At 36.7% G+C, this 22244-nt stretch overlaps 1 protein-coding gene and 1 pseudogene across 3 annotated transcripts; one reads left to right on the top strand and one right to left on the bottom strand.

Annotated features, from left to right (window-relative positions):
* Positions 1-2028: 2028 nt before the first annotated feature.
* On the bottom strand, positions 2029-10398 carry LOC122031204 (annotated as a pseudogene).
* Positions 10399-16626: 6228 nt separating this feature from the next.
* LOC122031026 (putative disease resistance protein RGA3) lies at positions 16627-22244 on the top strand. 3 transcript variants are annotated; one of them, XM_042590074.1, is made up of 4 exons: positions 16627-16783; positions 17039-21159; positions 21780-21832; positions 21905-22244. In XM_042590074.1, exon 2 carries the CDS (start codon positions 17050-17052, stop codon positions 20302-20304), a length of 3255 nt encoding a protein of 1084 aa, XP_042446008.1. In that variant the 5' UTR covers positions 16627-16783; positions 17039-17049; the 3' UTR covers positions 20305-21159; positions 21780-21832; positions 21905-22244. The 3 variants fall into 3 exon arrangements, with proteins under 3 accessions (XP_042446008.1, XP_042446010.1, XP_042446009.1); XM_042590076.1 differs by having other exon boundaries at positions 21771-21832; XM_042590075.1 differs by having other exon boundaries at positions 16631-16783; positions 16945-21159.

Here is a 22244-nt window from a genome sequence, read left to right as displayed (position 1 = left end):
CCCGTCCCAGGGTCAACACGGAAGAGGTAAATCACGGACGGCTACTAGTCTTTGGAATAGTGACTAGCACATAAGGGAGATATTTATCTCGGCTTTGTCAAGATTCGAACCCAGGCCTTATTATGATAATACTTCATGCACTGGCCACTAGACCCATACAATAATAGTTATGCATGCATGCATGCACGAGAGAGGAAAAAGAAAAGAAAAGAAGAAAGAGAAGATTAGAGTGAACTGAAGTATGCACATGAGAGAGGAAAATATGGGTAAAATTGAAAGGATATGCGTCCTTTGTTAATTATCAAATTATAGTATACCAAAAATTGAGTAGTATAAATAGTCATTATCATACTTACCCCGTTGGGCACAACACACATTTGAAAGGATGAACCAACTAAATAGAGCTCAAAGTAAGGTGTATGAAGCTACTCTCTTTACACCTGAAAATATACTTCTACATCTACTGGCGCTGGGAAAACAAATGTTGCTATGCTTTCCATTTTACGATATCTTGGCTTAAATATGAAGGATGGGATCTTAGACACCAGCAAGTTCAAGATTGTTTATGTTGCCCTAGTGAAAGTTTTGGTGGCCAAAGTTGTCGGTACTTTGTCACACCCATGGTTTGTACGATTGTGATATGTAGAATCGATTTGGGGTCAAGATCAGATCAGTGTGATCAGTAGGATTAGATCAGTTAGAATCAGATCGAATTGGATGGGTAGGAAGATCCAATTTAATGTTGGTCCAATTTAAAGGCCAATTGACGTATTGAAACTTATTGATTTCATTGATTTAAACATGAATATCTAAAACAATCTTTTAAAGACTCATCAATTCAGCATAATATAAGAAAATAGACATCTAAAACTTGTAATTTTAGGGAAAGGAACAAAAAAAATATCTTGATAATCAAAATTATCAAACATCAACTAAACAAATGTTTTAAATAATCTTAAAACTTTAACATAGTAAAAGATGAAACCTTAACTCTACAAAAAATGAAAATAATCTCAAATAGAAAGTATGAGCCTTTGAAAAGGTTTTAAATGTCGTTTTTGGACTCTAAAACTGGGTTGTTATAGATTTTATCGGATAACAAATATAAATCTCTAAAAGAACTTCAATTTAACATATTATGAGCTCTATGATTCAACTCAAGTCAAAAGTTATGATCTCTCAATGTGTGGAATGGTTGGAACATACCGATCCTATCGATCCTACTCTCACTCTACTAAAAAATTGATTCCAAATGCATATGGATCGTATTGGCACTTTTGGATTGTAGGAGCGTACAATTGTATGATCCAAACCATAGGATCATACAATCGTACAATCGAGATCATACGATCATACGATCCAAATCGCAAGGTCATACGATCCTACGATTCATATCGCGATTTTACACATCATGATCACACCGTTTAAAATCCTTTAATATTGTCGTGAAGGAATTTAGCGGCGATTAAAAACCTTGCGCACCAATACGACCCAAATCGTAGGATCATACAATTGTACAATCCAGATCATACAATCGTACGATCCAAATCACAAGGTCACACGATCCTATGATCCATATCACGATGTTACAAATCATGATCACACTGTTTAAAATCTTTTAATATTGTCATGAAGGAATTTAGTGGAGATCAAAAACCTTGCACGCCAGTAGATATCATGGATAAAGACAAAACTTTGGAGGAAAGTAGAGCTGATCTGGTAAGTGAATTACAAAATGCTTTAGTATCAATGGATTACCCTTTTTATGTTCAACATTTGTTTGCTAATTGTGCTGCTCTTCCTTCTTATTCTATTTAAAACCAAATAAATGTTGGAAATTTTATGTGCATTCATGCTCAATTATCACATCTTGAGGTTTGTTTTATTATCGACATTTACTGTTGGAAATAGCATGATCACTTTGTTTAAGTGTGATAAAAGAAAATGTGACACAAGGGTAAACACATTAAAACTAATCAATTGAATTTGTAAAAGGATATGTGAATGATTATGTCATACTTTTAACATGACAAAAGTGCAAATAGCAAACCAGATTTTTATCTGAAAATACCAAAACATCTCTTGCTTCAACCAGAAGTCGCCAGTGACAACATAAGTACATAGGCACTTTTCATCATCCTGTTTCAAAACTCAGTCCATCGTCATCGGCTCCGACGTGCAACACCTAAAGCGTGCCTTCCGGACAGTGCTCACTATCTCTGTCTCCACGACCTCCAGCATCTCCACTACCTCGGTGAAGGAAGGGCGCACGTCGGGGTTTGCATCCCAGCAGCGTGTCATTATTGCCCCGAGAGCGGGAAGGCAATCGTGTGGTACGACTGGACGAACACCCTTGTTCACGACGGCGAAAGCAGCTTGTACTGCCGTCATGTTATGGAAAGGGAGCATACCAGTTATGAGCTCCCATAATACAATGCCAAAGCTATAAACATCGACTTTATGATCGTATGGTCTGTGCTGGATCATTTCTCTGCAAGCCAAAAGGAAGATATTAGAAGTTACAACAGCAGACAAGAATCCAAACAGGTCAGACAGAATATTGCAACAAAAACAATGGAATGCCATTTCATAGTTCATGGATCAGTATCACCTCCCGATATAGTTCATAGTTCAAAGAAATGGAATTCCATTTCTCATCTTTTTAGTACATAATTCTTTCAAACCAAAGATTGCAACAAAAACAAAACACAAACTCTTTTTCAAAGGAATACATATCCATTCCATTTTGTGAAAATATACATAGTGCAAAGTTTTCCCATAAGAAGCATCTTGATCATAAGAACTTGCTCTTGCAAACATATTACCCATATGGTATATACTAAAATGGCATGTTGAGCGTTTTATTAATAACAACAGCTAGGTATCCAGTCTATCAGTCAAAAAATAAAGTTATAACCAGCATGATCAGAAGTTACGAAATCATTCTAGTCTATTTCAGGCAACTAGACAATAAGAAATATTTGACCAACTTCAGTGATGAAATGAGTAGACGCAATACTAGAGTTTGGCAGGATATCTCATAAAATGTCGAGGAAAGAGAATAATTACTAGATTTAATATGATGAATTTTACTTTAGCTCAAACCACAAACAAAAAAATAAAAACAAAAATCACAATTGAATAAAAAAAATGTAAACCTTACCACAGTTACGTTGATAGGTCAGATATTGTTTTGCTAAATAAATTTACTACTTTATGACCCCCCTGATCTCCCATAAGCTGTAACACTTCTTGCTCTATGTCATGAACAACCCAAATTAAGTACATGAACATGGAAAAGTGTGCTTGTAGTGGGTATCTATTTAGCTCAATTAACTAGTAGATATGTTCCATATTTGTCGTCTCGTAAAAAATTCATTAAAGGCAAGACCTACAAAGTCACTTCAAATCTCCTGAATGTTAGCCACAAGAAAGTTAAACAATTTTAAAGAAAGAGAAACCAATTTTCAAGATAATAACAATTTAATTTTCTATCTAAATCACAAAAGCTTCATGTATACACATGATAAGCAAAAAGGTAAACAAAACTATATCATGTATTGAAAAATAAGATTCCAAGATAGGTAAAGTTATTGGCTTACGGAGCCATCCAACGGTACATTCCAGTCTCCGGCGTCATCCCTTCAGTTTTCACCTCGATACGAGCCACTCCAAAATCAGCAATCTTTATAGATTTGTCTGTGAATATGAGAAGGTTATCCGACTTGAGATCCCTGTGTATAAATCCAAGCCTGTGCACATATGACATACCCCTTGCAACGTCAAGAGCCTGTCTTACTGCCAACCTAAGAGGCACTGATCGATTCTGCCTCTGTTGTAGAAATGAGAGCACTATATTTGTACCAAAATAGCAAGCATGCAATAAACAGGTAAATAAAAGAGTAAGGTTCAGAAATTGTTATCTCCTCCGGTTGAAGTGTCGACGTGCCGACTGTCTTTAGAAAATTTTTTGCCGCCCACGGTGCAGAAGCTCTCCGGCAAAATTCTCCCAAGATCCGACAACCACTCGCGTCGTCCGTAGGTGCACTCCAAGACGAACGTCGCACTCGGACTCAACCTCAGATCGCTAAACACCAAGCCTCAGGACAAGGAAAACTAGAGCACGTAGAGAGGGAAGGAGGAGAAAGCAGATTGCTCGAGAGAGGATGAAACATACTGCTTGAGTGCGCATGTATTTATTCACCCTGAAGCAGTAGCACAGCTTCGCGAGCGAACCAAAGTGTCAGGAAAGAACCAACGCTTCGCGAGCGAACTAAAGCGTCGGTTCCCTCCTTCACTCGCGGGACAGAACCAATGCTACTGCTTTCGCCAGCGAAAAGACTGGCAAAAACAAACCAGGCCGCCTGTGAGCTGGGGATTTGCCCCCCCCCCTGCGCGCGATGATCGCGTGCGTCGCGCCCGGTTTATGGATTTCTGGCTCGAACCCCCGAAACCACCTGATTTGGGCTCGGCCCGCGCATGTGTGTAGGTCCCCTTAACTTTGCTAAGCAAGGAAGGGCTCCATATATAAGGTCTTTTAACCTTCTTAGCTTAGCAATGTGGGACTAAATGTATACACTATGCATTACCATAAGAACAAAAACCAAGGAAAATAGTTTGAATTAAAACACAAAACTCAACAATCCCCCAATAATTCAAATTATTTTGGTTGAAAACAAAGATTTGTCCTGAGGCTTGGTTGCAATGAGCTTTTAGTGAAAATACCTTCCGGTTTGAATTTTCACCTAAGTACACCAATCTTATTCACATAGGTTTGAAGTGAACTCAGTCTTGAACTTAAACCTTTTATATGTGAAAATCAATTGGTAACAACTCATCACGGGCGACGGTTGAATCCTTCTGGGTTGGTGCATTACGGTCATGCCACCGAATCTTGTTTCATAAGTGCTAAGGAGAGTTGCCTAGACCCCCCACACTACGGCCCCACAGTTACACTTACATAGGTGAGTTCTCCAAGGATGTACTGCGAGCATCCTGTCATTAAGACCTTGAACTCATTAAGAGCTCCTAAGCTCATTCTTACTAGCAGTCAAGCATCTATCCGGGGAAGAGGCTATGAGATTACATCTCAATCAATTTGATGCTTACGGTTCACCCTTATAACTTGTTTATACCACATTGAACCTACTTCTTGGGATCTCCAATCAGATAGGTTGGGTTGTCGTTATAGATGAAACCAGGATAGGCCTCAGTCTCATTCCCTTACTGGATCTCTTGATTTTCTCAAAATTAAGTCCTTTAGTGAGTATGTCAGCAATATTGTCCTTTGAACTTACAAAGTCCAATGACACCACTCCAAGAGACACTAATTCACGAATAGACTTTAATCTTATTCGTACATGTCTCTTCTGTTTCTGGTTATACTTGGAGCTTCTAATCTGAACTATTGTTGTTTGATTATCACAGTGTACTGAAATAGAAGGTATTGGCTTCATCATCAAGGGAATTTCATAAAGAAGACCCTTAAGCCAATCAGCTTCAGTTACTGTGGTATCCAAAGCACACAATTCTGCCTTAGATGTAGAACGAGTTATAATCGTCTGTTTAACAGACCTCCAAGCAACAGCACCACCTCTAAGTGTAAAGACATAACCAGTAACGCATTTACACTCAGCAATGTCAGCTATCCAACTAGCATCACTATATCCCTCCAGGACTGCAGGGAATCTCCCATACCACAAGCCCAAGGATATAGTGTCTCTTAGGTATCTGAGTACTCTGTCTAATGCATCCCAATGCGTTATGTCCGGACAGTTGGTAAACCTGCTCAATTTCGTTATAGCAAAAGAAATATCAGGCCTAGAACAATTTACTAAATACATTAGACTACCTATTATTTGTGAGTATCTTAATTGAGACACTGCCACACCACTCTTATTCTTGTGGAGAGTTTTTGAAGGATCATAGGGTGTGACGATAGATTTAACTTGGCTATAGCCATATTTCTCTAATACTCTCTCAACATAGAGTGACTGAGAAATTGCTATTTCATCAGTTGAACGAGTCAACTTCAGCCCTAAAATCATGTTAGCACAACCCATATCCTTCACTTCAAACTTACCACTTAAGAGGGCCTTAGTCTCATTAATAATAGAAAGGTTATAACCAAAAAGTAGGATATCATCTACATATAAACATAAGATAATACAATTATCACCTTTCATTTTATCATACACACATTTATCAGAGTCATTCATTTCAAAGCCAAACGATAGCATAGCTCTATCAAATTTTTCGTGCCACTGCTTTGGGGCTTGCTTCAAACCATAAAGAGATTTGACTAACCTATAGACTTTATTCTCATTTCCAGAAACTACATGTCGCTCAGGCTGATCCATATATATCTCTTCTTCAAGATCTCCATTAAGGAATGTCGTTTTGACATCCATTTGATGGACCTCAAGATGATATATGGATGTCAATGCTATTAACACTTGGATTGTAGTAATTCTGGTAACAGGAGAATAAGTGTCAAAATAGTCAATCCTTTCTTTCTGTTTGAATCCCTTAGTAACTAGGCGGGCTTTGAATTTATCTACTGACCCATCAGGTTTTAGTTTTCTCTTAAACACCCATTTACATCCTATAATGGTACACCCAGGAGGTAAATATACCAACTCCCAAGTGGCATTAGAGATAATAGAGTTCATTTCACTTTTAATGGCCTCTTTCTAGTGCTTAGCTTCAGGAGAAGCCATAGCATCTTTATATGTCTCAGGGTCACCTTCTATATTATAGGTGATAAAGTTCTGGCCTAAATCCGTAGACACACGTTGTCTCTTGCTCCTTCTCAGTTCTGTATACTCACTAGATTCATCTAGTTTAGAGTGACTTGAGGAAGGTATACCTACTACGGATAATGGGACCTCTATGGCAGCGGGCTTATCTCTAGTAGGAATACCAGATATAGACTGAGGTGTTCTCGTCTTCATAGGAAATATATCCTCAAAAATGGTAGCATCGTGAAGTTCTACAATAGTATTTGCATCTATTCCAAAAATTTTTAATTTAATAATCAAAAACCTATATGCAATATTATTTCGAGCATAACCCAAGAAGATACCATCTATAGTCTTTGGACCAAGTTTTTTCCTTCTGTGTTCAGGTACTAGTACTTTTGCAAGGCACCCCCATACTTTAAGGTATTTCAAACTTGTCCTCCGGTCTTTCCAAAGCTCATATGGGATTTTATCCCTAGACTTCATGGGGACTCTATTTAACACATGGCATGTAGTATATAGAGCCCCCCCCCCCAAGATGAAGTTGGGTAACCCAGAACTGCCTAACATGGAATTAATCGTATCTTCAAGGGTTCGATTTTTTCGTTCTACTATACCGTTGGATTGAGGACTATATGGAACAATTACCTCATGAATTATACCTGCATCTTGATAAAATTTTTGAAACAAGTTCGAGGTAAACTCTCCACCCCTATCAGACCTTAACGTCTTAATAGATTTATTTGTTTGATTCTAAGCTTCAGATTTAAAAACTATAAATTTATCTAAAGCTTCATCTTTAGTTTTCAGCAAATAAACATAACAATAACGAGAGTGATCATCAATGAAGGTAATGAAATACTGTTTATCGTCTCTCATTATCACACCGTTAAACTCACAACAATCAGTATGAATCAATTCTAAAATATCAGAATTTCTATCAACTGATTTGAAGGGTTTACGGGGTTGTTTATATTGCACACAAACTTCATATTTTTTCTTATCATTTATAGCATGCTTAGGAATCATGTCTAGATTCATCATCCTTTTTACGGTATTAAAATTGACATGTCCTAATCTGTCATGCCATATATCATAAGACTCAATGTTATATGAACAACTAATATCAGTAGATTTATTTAAAGTAGCATTTTCTACATTGAGTTTAAATAAACCTTCATTAAGGTAACCTTTTCCGACAAATGTTCCTAAATGTAATATTACAACTTTATTACATTTAAAGTTCAACTCATAAATATCGCGGACTAATTTTGACCCACTAATCAAATTCCGATGGACCGCTGGAACATGATGCACCTCATGCAGTGACAGGACTTTTCTAGAGGTGAACCTCAGGTCAACTTGTCCTATCCCAAACACCCTAGCTGCCGAATGCTTCCCCATGGTCACGGAAATTCATTCAATTACCTGATAAGTAAGGAAGGCAGGGCGATCAATACAACAGTGCACATTAGCACCTGTATCAACTACCCATTCATTGGGTTGATAGATCAAGTTTAGTTCGGGTTTGAAAGTAACAAACCTATTGTTGGTGCCGTCACTAGCAGTCACAACATTTGCTTGTGCTTTGGTGTTGGACATATTGCTCAGGTTTTTCTTCTTAGGGCAGAATTTGGCATAATGTCCAACTTGTCCACATGCCTAGCATGACTTGGTTCCATTTTTCTTTTGAATCTTTGGTTTGGGTTTCATCTTGTTCTTCATTTTCTGATTTTTGAATTTTTTCTTATCAGATGAGACTACTACCGTTTGCCTTTGGAATAAAATCCATAGGTATTCTTTTATCATCATCTTTATATTACTTTCGATGTTCTTCTTCGATATTTAAGGCAATCATTAAATCTTCTAGAAAGATTTTACCTCTCCTATGTTTAAGAGTCATGCCAAAATCTTCCCAACTCAGAGGCAATTTTTCAATGATAGACAAGACGTAAAATTTTTTGGGTAATGGCATATCTCTCCTTCAGCAAGACCATGAATTTAAACTTGGAATTCATGTCTGCTCAACCACAGATTTCCCTTCAACCATTTTGAAGTTTAGGAATTTTGTCACAGTGTACTTTTCTAAACCAGAATTTTCGGAATTATATTTTTTATCTAAAGATTTCCATAGCTCTTTAACCGAAGTTGTTGAGCAGTACACATCAAATAATGCGTCTGAGAGGGGCAGACAGAATCCTCCCATGGCAGAGATAATCCCTTTGCTTAAACCTCTGTAAGGCAGTACTATATGCAGGTTCCTCTTCATCAGGTGAACGAGGATCTGTTTCTATAACGAAGAATAGCCCTAGCGTAGTAAGTCAAAATTTCATCCGTTGTTCCCAACGTCTAAAGTTTTGCTCGAAAAATCTCTCGGGTCTGGCGCTAGCCTCATCAGACCCCGTTACCCTATCATTCATCATGTCTATTAATGCTTATAATAAATTTTCTAAAATTGTTGTAGAAATGAGAGCACTATATTTGCACAAAAATAGCAAGCATGCAATAAACAGATAAATAAAAGAATAAGGTTCAGAAATTGTTATCTCCTCCGGTTGAAGCGTCGGCGTGCTGACTGCCTTTAGAGAATTTATTGCCGCCCACGGTGCAGAGGCTCTCCGGCAAAATTCTCCCAAGATCCGACAACCACTCGCGTCGTCCGTAGGTGCACTCCAAGACGAACGTCGCACTCGGACTCAACCTCAGATCGCTAAACACCAAGCCTCAGGACAAGGAAAACTAGAGCACGCAGAGAGGGAAGGAGGAGAGAGCAGATTGCTCGAGAGAGGATGAAACAAACTGCTTGAGTGCGCATGTATTTATTCACCCTGAAGCAGTAGCACTGCTTCGCAAGCGAACCAAAGCGTCGGGACAAAACCAAGCGAACCAAAGTGTCGGTTCCCTCCTTCACTCGCGGGACAGAACCAATGCTACTGCTTTTGCCAGCGAAAAGACTGGCAAAAACAAACCAGGCAGCCTGTGAGCAAAAGGCCCACAAGCTGGGGATTTGCACCCCCTGCACGTAATGATCACGTGCGTCGCGCCCGGTTTATGGATTTCCGGCCTGAACCCCCGAAACCACCTGATTTGGGCTCAGCCCGTGCATGCGTGTAGGTCCCCTTAACTTTGCTAAGCAAAGATAGAAGAGCTCCATATATATGATCTTCCAACCCTCTTAGCTTAGCAATGTGGGACTAAATGCATACACATATGCATTACCATAAGAATAAAAACCAAGGAAAATAGTTTGAATTAAAAACACAAAACTCAACAGCCTCTTCATCAAGAACTGCCTAACCGAACCACCTTTCGCATACTCAGTAACATGCACCAAACAACTGGCTTTCTACAAGCTCCAGTTAGCCTCACAATATTTGGGTGCTTCCAACATCATGACTTCTTGCACAAATTGTTGTTCCATCAACTGTGCTCTCTCTGGGTCGTTCTCTGGCTTCTCAAGTAGTTTAATTGTGACATCTTCTTCGTTGTAGGTTCCCTTGTAAAGTTTCCCGAAGGCACCCTGGGCAAATGGCATGCCCATGTTAAGATTAATGAGATCAAGAGTCCATTCCTCATAACCCTATAGAGTCTCGGCCGGGTGTCGCAGATCTATCAACTGTTGGAATCGGAGCGTAGCGGAATGCATATAATAAATCATGGATCTCTTTGTGGTACATATAGTTTTATACAAAATAACATAAAGCATACCTTGAGTGCTCAATAGACGTGAATGATATCACAGACATATAAGAGACTCACGTGTGACTCCTCTAGTGGTATCCACGCACACTAGATCACGAACTTGACACGATTTATTAGGTGCTAGCCTCTTGGATCGACAAAGTCTTGGAAGTACTACCGATCTCTTCCGATGGAAGAACGTGAAGAAGAAGTTAAGGGAGAAATGGAGAGAAAATTTTCATCTAGAATCTTTTCAAGGATGATTACTTATAACCTCTAAAGAATAATAAAAGAGTTAAGGTCTCCATTAATTCTTCATTTATGATCTATATTAATTAGGAAGATGAAAAGTTATGGCCTCCATAAAATTTTCATTTATGACTTTCATTAATTAGGAAGATGAAGAGTTATAGCTCTTCAAATTTCTAAGGATCACAATTATTGTGTCTATCCAAATTCTTTACTCCCTCTTCTTTGAATCAAATAAAATCATATCTGATCTTGACTCGTATTAACTTCCAATATTTCAAAATTAATTAATAATTCAATTAATTCTTATTATGAAATAATCAATTGATTAATTTTAGTATCTACTAAAATAATCAATTATAGATAATGTTCATATCTACGTATTAGGCATGCGACCCTCTAGGTTTTTTACACGAAGGCAGTGTAAATCCATACATAGACTAAGATAACCATCTAGCAATAATTTTCAGCCACCTAGCATGATAAAATTAATATCAGTAATAAACTATAAATCATCATAAACTAATTACTGTATAATTCAATCTCTTCATATAAGCATACATCACAATTAATTCGGTATATTATGCATCATTACTAAATTAATTGTTTTACTTGATTTCCAAGGTATAATAGACTACTTTTGGATGATAAATCATTCCTCCATAACTATGAATTTTGAGTCATTAATATCTCTATCAAACAGCCAGGATGTTGACTCATAATCCAAGAGAGCGATGAATCCTTTATTGACTCAACATTATTCTCTCTACACTTTACTTTACACCCAACTACCGTATTAGTCATAATCTGATTAAAGATTACTTTTAATGGCATCAAAGTACATAACTCCGTGCATAGAATAAATGGATGTCTCAAGTCAAAAGATTAGTTACACTCGTTCATAAGAGGAAAGACCAATAATGCTTAATATGTGGTCTCCTCTTAATCGGGTCATGTCTAGTGCACCTCTAAGCTTAAGGCACCCCCAAGAATAACTTGGATATCCATCCCTCGGTCTATCTCCACCTAGTCATACTTAACATTGATCTAGATATCTATGTCCCCTCTACATATCTATCAGATCAAGGATTATTTTCATATTAATATACTCATTAATCTGTAAGACTTTATCATTAATCATATACGTACAGAAAAGTAAATAATTAATAATAAATACTTGCCTTTATGAAATAATTATCTACAAAATACATAAAGAGTGTCTTGGCACATAAGTGCATACACTAACAATCTCTCACTTACACTATTACCAAACACTATAGGCTCTCAGTCCTAGGCTCCTCACATGGGTCTCATGTTTCTGCAAAGGTAAGATCTTTATGAGTGGGCCTACTATGTTCTCATTGGTATCTACTCTGTTAACCAACCCCTCTGAACAATCTCTCTGAGGAGGTGATACTTCCTCATTACATGTTTGGATCATTGGTGGGACCTTGGCTTCTTTGCCTGTGCTATGGCCGCATTATTATCATAGTATAGCACAACTGGATCAACAATGCTAAGAACCACTTCAAGCTCCGCTATGAAGTTCTTGATCTACATAGCTTCCTTTGCTGCCTCTAAAGTTGCTATATAGTCAGACATAGTTGTTGAATTTGTAATTGTCTCCTCCTTGTAACTTCTCCAGCAAACAGCTGCATCATTCAAACAAAACACATATCCTTGCTGTAATTTTAGAACATCTCGATCTGTCTGAAAACTTATGTCAATATATCCTCAAACGACTAATTTCTCGCCTCCTCCAAAAACTAAGAACATGTTCTTTGTTCTTCTAAGATACTTGAGGATAGTTTTTATTGTAGTCCAATGACCCTCTCTAGGATCTAACTGATATCTACTCGTCATGCTTAAAGCATATGAGACATCTTGTCGAGTGCATATCATAGCATACATTATGGACCATATAGCCAAAGCATAAGGTATCTTGTCCATTATACTTCTCTCCTCTTGTGTTTCTGGACACATAGTCTTGGAAAGATGCACACCATGTGACACTGGTAAATATCCTCTCTTAGAGTCCTGCATACCGAATCTATTCAGCATTTTGTCAATGTTTGTACCTTGGCTCAACCCTAGTAACCTACTTTGTCTATCTCGATATATTCTAATACCTAATACATAGGTTGAATGCCTAACATCTTTCATTGAAAAATACTCTCCCAACCAAGTCTTGGTAGATTCTAGGTTAGGGATGTCATTGCCTATAAGAAGTATATCATCAACATACAACACTAGGAACGTAATCTTGCTCCCACTAATCTTTTTGTAAACGCAAGGTTCTTCTGGATTCTTGACAAAAGATAAATCTTTAATGGCTTCATCAAATCACAGATTCCAACTCCGAGATGTTTGCTTTAGTCCATAAATAGACCTCTTGAGCTTAGATAATTTATTGGCGTTCTTGGATTTTATAAAATTGGGAGGTTGTACCATATATACTTCCTCCTGTAACCTTCCATTTAGGAAAGCAATTTTAACATCCATTTTCTAAATCTCATAATCCTTGTAAGCTGTTATAGCTAGCAAAATTTTAATAGACTTAAGCATTACAACGGGTGAAAATGTTTCATCATAGTCAATTCCTTGACGTTGATTGAAATCCTTTGCCACAAGTCTATATTTATAGGTACTTATGTTTCCATCCATATCAATCTTTTTCTTATGTACCCTGAGTGCAATTTCTCATGCACTCGTCCTTACTCGCACAACCTAGACCTAGCCTTCTAGCCTCCTCCATCAGCCTCGCATCCCTCGGATGTCTCCCCATCCTTTACGTCTTGCCTTTTGGAGCTTCCATCAGCCTTATCATTATTGTCAGGTCTTCCTTTGCTAAGAGGTCGCGCCTCCGAAACTTCATCCATTACCAAGTCACACTTTGACTTACGTTGCTAAGATTACATGCTTGGACTTACATTACCAAGACTACATGATTAGACTTACATCGCCAAGACTGGCCCTTGGACTTTCCTTGTTATACATGTATCTTGCACACTAACAATGTATATCAAATACAAAAATAAACTTAACTTAAACCTTTGCTCATATATCAAAACCTAGGGTACCCAGATTGCTTCAACACATTTTCCTTTAAGTATGGAAATAATGTGTTGAATACGTACTCCAATATCATCATATTGTGGTGCTACTTTCATATCTAGTCAGGCTTTATGTATTTTTTTTCCTAAGTTTCCTGAAGTTTGCTAAATAGTCTTTCTCCTAACTCGGGATTATAGTAATTTCCTGAGACTATATAAATGCTAAGAAATTATTACAGAATGACTTAATCCAATTCCAACTAAAAAGTTGTAACTATTCTAAATCTCAAAGTGCTTCTCTTTGTTGTATGTCTAATCCTGTATTAGAGTCTCTAGTAGTGAATAACCTATAGATTTTATAGCAAAAATTTAGTATGTTGTTTCCTTGAGAAGCAATCCTTGTTACTTTCTCAGGATAAGTAGTTTTATAGGTTTCCCATACTGCTCTGGCAACATCGCCTAAGTAATTTTCTCCTACTCTTATCATGACTTCTCCATATTCTATGTCTATTTACCGTAGTTCTCTTAGTCCCATGTATTAGAATTGGTAAAATAGTGAGCGAAGAATCTTTTATAAATACTTGGGCCAACGAGATTGGAAAGCATAACTTTCTCAGCCTCTTGACTAAGATCATGTATAGTTCTTATCAGTTTAATATATGATATAAAAATTAAATTAATTTTTTATAAGGAAAAGTTTGTTACAGATTTGTTAGAGCATCCACATCAATTTTCCTATTGTTATATCTAAAATTTAAGGTAAATAACTTACTTTATTAAATTTAGGCAATCACTTTTCACTACACACTATATCAGCTACCCTAAAATTATTTTCTTCTTTTTCTTTTATTTATTTATTATTATATTTATAGAATGAGTGGAATGAGAGAGATTAAAAAAATATTATTTTATTTTTAGGATAGAGGTTTCATTCTCTAAATTTAGAGAATCACTATTCATCAAATCTAAATTTAGGGAATGAATAGGGTAGTTGATGTAAAGATTTTTTAGTTATCCTATCTAAATTTTAAGGTAAAATTTTTAAATAAAGTAGCTAATATACATGCTCTTAATGAAATTCTCGAACGTCACCCTTATATTACACTACTACATGGATTGAATGTACCAATCTAATTTATGGATCTGAAATAATAATTTATATATATTCCTACCTTATATTACACAAATACGTGTCTACGATAACTAATATAGTTAAAAACTCCCGCACCACGCCACATATGTCTCCACAATAATTAGAAACCTCTCATTATAAAATTTAAATTAAAAAAAATTATTTTAATTTAACAAAAAAAAAACAAGGAGCGGCTCCCTGTCCTGTGCCACGTCCACCTTGGGAGCTCCTGCTGAGCACCTGAATACCTGATTAATAACATTTTAATCATTTTGTTATTTACTAATGCCTTTATTAGTAAATTTAACCAATTTGATTATTCTATTATTCGTTATATTAAAAGCCTAAGCAATTAATATTGTATTCATAAACAAATTTAGTGTTTAATATAATAAATATTTATTAAAAATATATGTATAAAGTAAAAAATATCTAAGGGCAAAAGATGAAGTCATCATCTTAGTGATTTCTTCATAACGACCCCTCATTCTGGAATGTGGTAAATTACGGGTCTTATTCAACCTTAGTCGAATGATCCCACTCAATATCGCTGGCCCCTCGGCTAATTATAGATAGATAAATCACAAGGGAGATTTTGTCATAACACAATACCCTTTTACAAAGAGATGCCAGGTCACCTAATGAGATATTATACATCCGTTAAAAATTAACCCTAAAATCTATTAAAACAATAATTCATATAGTTACTAATTGTGTTAATCCGTGAGGGCTATATCTTTCAAATCAATGAATCATACACTTATCACAATGATAATCTTACTGTGCTAAAGTAATTAAAAGATGTCCAAGGCATGGCGCAGCAGCAAATTCTAGCCGATCAACTACGCACTCAGGATTTGTGACTTAAGGATTGACAAGAAATTTGTCATCATGGTCAAAAGCTGAGTATGTGAGCTACCGAGCCACTCACACTACCAAATTTAGCCGGTGGATGAACTAGGGAAAAAGGTCATTCATCCTAAGATTTAGTCGATATTGAGATTATAAATAATAATAATAATTAAAACATTACAAACACTTTCTCTCATTTATCCTCAAATAGTTAGCTTTCTATTTGCAATTGTCTAGGTGGTTAGAGGTATAGTTTATATATAGGTCGTGATCCTACGCAGGATTGATTTGGGTTGGAATCAGATTAATCAAAATTAGATTTTTTAGAATTGTGTGATCTTATTAAAAATCCTTAAAAAATAATTTAGTATTTGATAAGAAAATCAAATTCATCTAGACTAAATCAATTTAATATTGTATTAAAATTCTCTTTAGAATAATTTAAATCAAATTAATAATGTTAATATTAACGACAATAACAAGTTCATAATAATACATTTTACACTATATTAATGATATTAAATCAAATTTTATAGGATAATAATAATTTTAAATCAAATTAATGATAATAATTAGTTGATAATAATATTAATGATATTTTATTATAATTTTTAAAATATAAAAGAAATTTATATATGTCTAACGGGATAATTTGATTAGGATTTAAGAAAATCTATTTAAACTTAGGATGGATTGAATTAATTAATTAAATTTTTATTATAAACTCATCGTCACCTAATTGATCTCCATATCCTTATTGGCACACAGACCAATTATTCTACAGGCAAGAAAAATCATCTAACCATTGAACTCTGTCCAACATCAATCATAGGAAAACTCCAAGGGCAATAAGTGTAAAGCTGGGGCCATTGATCTGACAGGATATACCATTCAGCTCTCTTCAACTTCAATCATAGGAAAACTCCAAGAGCAAAAATTAATGATCTTGACGTTCATGTTGGAACACAGATCCAACATTCATTCAACAACTGAAAAGAAAAATTAACTGGTCTTCTTGGTTCTTCTTCACATCTATCTATCAGGATAGCATTCCAGCTCTGTTCAGCTTCAACTAGGTAATTAAACCATCTTTGTTCTTGATTTATTATTCTATGGCAAAACATATGTGATGATATATTCCTCTTTGTTGCTCTTTTTATTTTTTTTTGGGTTTCTAGTACAGATTAATTTGCTTCTAAGATCTCATGTATACTATATGCTTTTGTTGCTATTACAGATTTGTTTGTGAGATCCCAGCTACTTTGTGTTTTTTAATAGACGAAAGATGATTATGAATACTGTCATCTAATTTATCTAAAATCGTTGATCAGTAACAGCAGCTATGGACGTAGTCTCGCCAATACTGGATCGTGCTCGTGCAAAAGTCATCGATAAATTAATTGATAAAGTCAGTACGTATGTGCAAGATCAGTACTACTGGAAAGCTAACTTGCAAGAAGAATTGCAAAATCTCAAACGCTTACTTCCTCAGATCCAAGCAGTTGTTGGCTATGCTGAAGATAAATTAACTATGTATGAATCTCATAATCCAGCTTTAATCAAGTGGTTGTGGCAGTTCAGGGATGACATCGACGAGGCTGAGGAAGTGCTGGATGAGTTGGAATATCGTGAACTGGAGAAGAAATATGATGGTGACAAAAGTAGGCTTTCTACAATTATTGATCCTTATTTTAGAGCTGCAAAAAGATTTCTGAAAAGTGATGATGATGTTCTTGAGAGATTAAGGACGTGCCTGGAGAACTTGAAAACCTCTGCCTCAGATGTCGAAAAGTTTCGGGCATTGGTGACACCAACTAGTGGCATCGGCACTGGACAAATGCAGCAGGAGCAGGAGAGTCTAACATTGTCTAATCAGAGTAGGATCACCTCTTGTTTGCCTGAATTATCATTCAAAGGACGCGAGGAGGAAAAAGGGAAAATCATTCAGTATTTGCTGGGAGAAGAATCTGAAATTCAGACCAGTCAAAATGTGCATTGCCTTCCTTTGGTAGCGATGGGTGGCATGGGAAAGACTGCGCTTGCTCAACAAGTCTTTGATCATTTTGAAAACGAAAAGAAGGAACACTTCGACATCAAAATCTGGGTATGTGACTCCTTACCTGATCTCAATGCATCAAATCTAATGAAGAAAATTCTGGAGTGTTTAACTGACCAATCTGAATCTGGGCCATTGGAACGGATACCAGTTAAGCTCAAGGAGAAGTTACATTCCAAAAGATTTTTACTTGTCCTGGATGATGCTTGGGATGACAAAAACCAAAGAGAGTGGGAGAAACTACGTGCTCCACTGCTACATGGCCAAAAGGGTAGCTGGATAATATTAACAACTAGATTGGAATCAGTCGCGAAGATGGTCTCAAAGGTAATCAAAGGGGGCACAATGAAGCCAATGACATTGCAGGGCTTACCAAAGGATGAATGTCGTTCACTGCTCTACGAGCATGCATTTGTCGATCAAGACCCAAATGAATTCCCACTACTTAAAAAAATTGGTGAAGAAATAGTGGAGAAATTGCATGGTGTGCCTCTTCTAGCAAAGTCAATTGGAGGAGCGTTGAACAATAAACTGGAAGCAGATCATTGGACGAGCATTTCGGGAAGTGAATTATGGAAAATGCCGCAAGATTTAAACAACTATGAATTCATTCCGGCTCTAACACTTAGTTTCAAGATGCTTTCACCGCGCTTGAAGCGGTGCTTTTCCTATTGCAGCATATTTCCTCAAGATTACAAATTCGAAAAGCAAAAGTTAGTATATATGTGGGTGGCAGCAGGCCTAATTTACTTAGATGGATCAGAGGAGGGCTCGGATGAGGACATAGCTAACTATTGTTTTGATATATTATGCAACAAATCTTTCTTTGATGTTCATACAGACAATTGGAGTGCATTTCAAGAAGGCATTACACCTTATGGTTTAGAAGCCATCTATTACACCATGCATGATATGTTGAACGGTCTTTCTCGCCATGTCTCGCGCTATGAATGTTGTCGAATTGTGCATGACACTCCAAGTTACATTTGCGATTATAATGCCATCCGACATATATCTATATCTATTACCAGTATAGATGCTCAACTCGGTGATCTAGCTAACATGGTGTGCAAATTCAAGCACTTGCGAACTCTCCGGATAGAAAAGTATTATGATAATTCTCAAAAACTTGATGATTTTATTCGAGATGCATGTAAATCACCGAGAAGAATTCGAGTATTGATTATTGAGTCTAATCAGTGTTTGGAAAGCATCAGTGACTTTGTAAAACTACGATTTCTTGAAATTTCAAGTCAACTACCATCACTATCAATCTGTAAGTTCTACTTCTTACAAGTTCTAATTGGATACAATGCTATTCTAGCAAAAGACACAAGCAAGTTGACAAACTTAAGACATCTATACAGAGTACCTTACAATGTACTTTTCTCAGTGGCCAAAGTAGGAAAGTTAACATCCCTTCAAGAATTATACTTCAATGTGGGCACAGAACCCGGATATAGAATTGATGAGTTGATGAATATGAATAATCTCTGCGAATTGTCTATTTCAAATCTTTCCAATGTGCACAATCTTGAAGAGGCCAATAACGTCAACTTGGTCAGTAAAAGTTATCTCACAAGCTTGAAACTGAACTGGAAGAAGGCATACTGGTATGAGTCAGACCAGGATGAAGCAAGTAGTAATATTGGCCATGATCAACAGGAGGTTCTAGCGGCTCTACAACCCCCTTCGACGATTAGAAAACTCATCATTACAAAGTATAAAGGTGGTAGGCCCGCACCGTGGATGAATCCTCGATCTCTTTCTCGGCTTGAATCTCTTGAATTATATGGTTGTACAAATTTGGAAGAGCTGCCCCCTCTATGGAAGCTGCCCTGCCTTAAGTTAATAAAATTGATTGACATGAAAGCTATAAGAAGTTTAGGTTGTCACTCCTCCGATCCGATGGAAAGACAATTTCCGGTTTTAGAGGAACTTGAGTTTCGGGATCTTCCCCTCTTGGAGGAATGGAATGGTGCAGATGACTATCAATGGTTCCCTCCTCTCAAAAGGTTTAAAATTGAAAATTGTCCCAAACTAAAGAAAATTCCGGACCTTCCGTTGTCTATAAAGAATCTTTGCATGAAAAAGTTGTGGTTAGAATCTCTTCCACGGTCTTACAAGTGTTCTAATGGTTCTATAACATTTGGAGGATTTCAACAGCTGATGTCCCTCAAGTCCCTTGAAATGCATGGCTACTCTGAGAATGTAGACATTGGATCAATTGGTGAAGAGGATGGTAATTTCCTTCCGTCGTCACTGGAAATACTCAAACTTGAAATTCTTCAGAAACACAAAGATTTGGCAAGTTATCTACGAGGTCTTACTTCGCTCATTGAATTATCATTAAGTTGTTTACAGGGCATGACATCACTTCCGTTAACAAATGAGCTGGAACATCTCACTACACTTCGAAGCTTGGATATTTGGAATTGTGAAGACTTGACTTCACCTGGAGGCTTATATATTATAAAATCTCTTAAACATCTAGGTATTAAAGATTGTCCGAAATTCCTCACTACTGACGTTGAGTCATAGCAACTTTTAAAAGACAAGACAAGGAAGCATGCGGCATCATCTTCCTCAGTTTTTGATCACTCTACGATTAATAAAGCTGCTAGCATCTTTCCATCCTCACTTGAATCCCTAACATTTTCAATGTCTAAGATTTCACAAGAGTCGTTGGGTTGCTGCCTTCAAGGGCTTACCTCCCTCAAAAGGTTGTATATATCAAAGTGCAATCATTTGGTGTCTCTTCCCAACATAGAGTATCTGCATAATTTGACAGCGTTGCAGACATTGTGGATTTCTGATTGTGAAGAATTATGTAAATTGGAGTCATTGACGGCACTTATCTCCCTCAGACAATTGTATATTTACAACTGCCCCAAATTAATCGCTACAACATTGTCCACTGTACAAAATACTGCAACAACAACAGAACAAAGTGCAACAAAGATAAAGAAGGGAACATTACCTTCACTTGATTTTATTGAGATTGACAGGATCTTCTATCTACCCATTTTGCCGATCCCAGAAAAGCTAAAGACCCTTTCTATCAAACAGGAAATCACTTGTTTTCCTTCTGAGATAGAGCAGTGGTTGTTGCAATGTCGGGAGTCTCTGGAAAAATTAATATTGCAACAGATGCCTCATCTGCAATCTTTACCTGTAATTTTAGAGAGTTTTTCATCGCTCAAGGCTCTTAGTATATCTTATGCTCCAGAACTCAAGTCACTACCCAGGATGCCTGCCTCACTGGAGCTTCTGGTGATTGATGGATGCAGTGCAAAACTTGAGAAGCGTTGCCAAAAGAACATCGGCCCGGACTGGCCTAACATCAAGCACATCCCTCACATTAATATTACAGCGGTCAAAGAGGACAAGGCCAAGGTGCGTTAATGCTAACAAGGAATATCACCACTTCGTTCATACTGCATTTTGTGTTTGCTTATTGAATCTCATTAACACTTACCACGCCATAGACTAATTTTTCACAAATTGCTCGTCTCCATTTTATTCTCTGAGCTATTTAATAATCTTTATTTATGTTGCTTATTTTGTGTTCTACACGTATCACCTCAAGCTCGAGTTAATTGCAACTGTGTCGGTAGCAAGCTTTGGAGTTCCACATGATCATATATATATATATAATACCAACTACATGACCTGACCATTTATCCGAAGGGCAAGCTATCAATTTGGATCCAATCGCTTTGTGTTTTAAGTTTTTGTTTTCGTTCATTTTGAAAATAAACTCACCTTGGGTGTTGTTTTCGTTCGACACTTTTAAAACACAATTGAGTTCCAAAGAGATTGATGCTTCTGTTGAAGTTGCAAAAGAATTACTGAAATTTGATGATGTTCTTGGGAAATTAAGGGCATGTGTGAACAATTTGAATACCACTGCATCAAAACTGTCCGAGCATATTTATCTATTTCAGCTTTATATTATTTGTTTTCATGGCAAATTAATCTTCTTGTCCATTTTCAAACTCTTAAAGTGTTTGCAGAATGTCTTATAGTCTTGAGAAGAACAACACCATATGCACCATCATTCCTAGAGGTAATATATATCTTCTCATGCTGATTAACCAAAAACATTCAATTGCTAATCTTTCTTGACTATCTCTATCAGATCCACATTCAATAGTGAGCAAATATGGCTACCAAGAACTAAGCGAAGATCGAACTTTTCTTCCACTCGCGTCACAGAGCCTACCAGCATTGTAGTTTGTGATGAAATATATGAACAAAGACTATGTATCTTAAGTGCATCTACAGCTTCCTCAAGTTTTCTCCCCTCTCCTCATGTTGAGAAACTTAATAACTCCAATTTGTTTGTCTAAATAGTAATTGGAGCTAATCTATGAGAATTTTCAATATTTGACCTTAGGAGCTGTTATATTTTTTGTTGAACAATTGTGTGGTTGAACATTCATCTTGTGTGGTTGAACATTTTTCTATTTCGAACTTTA

Source organism: Zingiber officinale, chromosome 11A (assembly GCF_018446385.1).
Source record: "Zingiber officinale cultivar Zhangliang chromosome 11A, Zo_v1.1, whole genome shotgun sequence".
Lineage (NCBI taxonomy): Eukaryota > Viridiplantae > Streptophyta > Magnoliopsida > Zingiberales > Zingiberaceae > Zingiber > Zingiber officinale.
The sequence above is the reverse complement of the archived record's forward strand: the minus strand, read 5'-3'. Positions and strand labels throughout refer to the sequence as shown.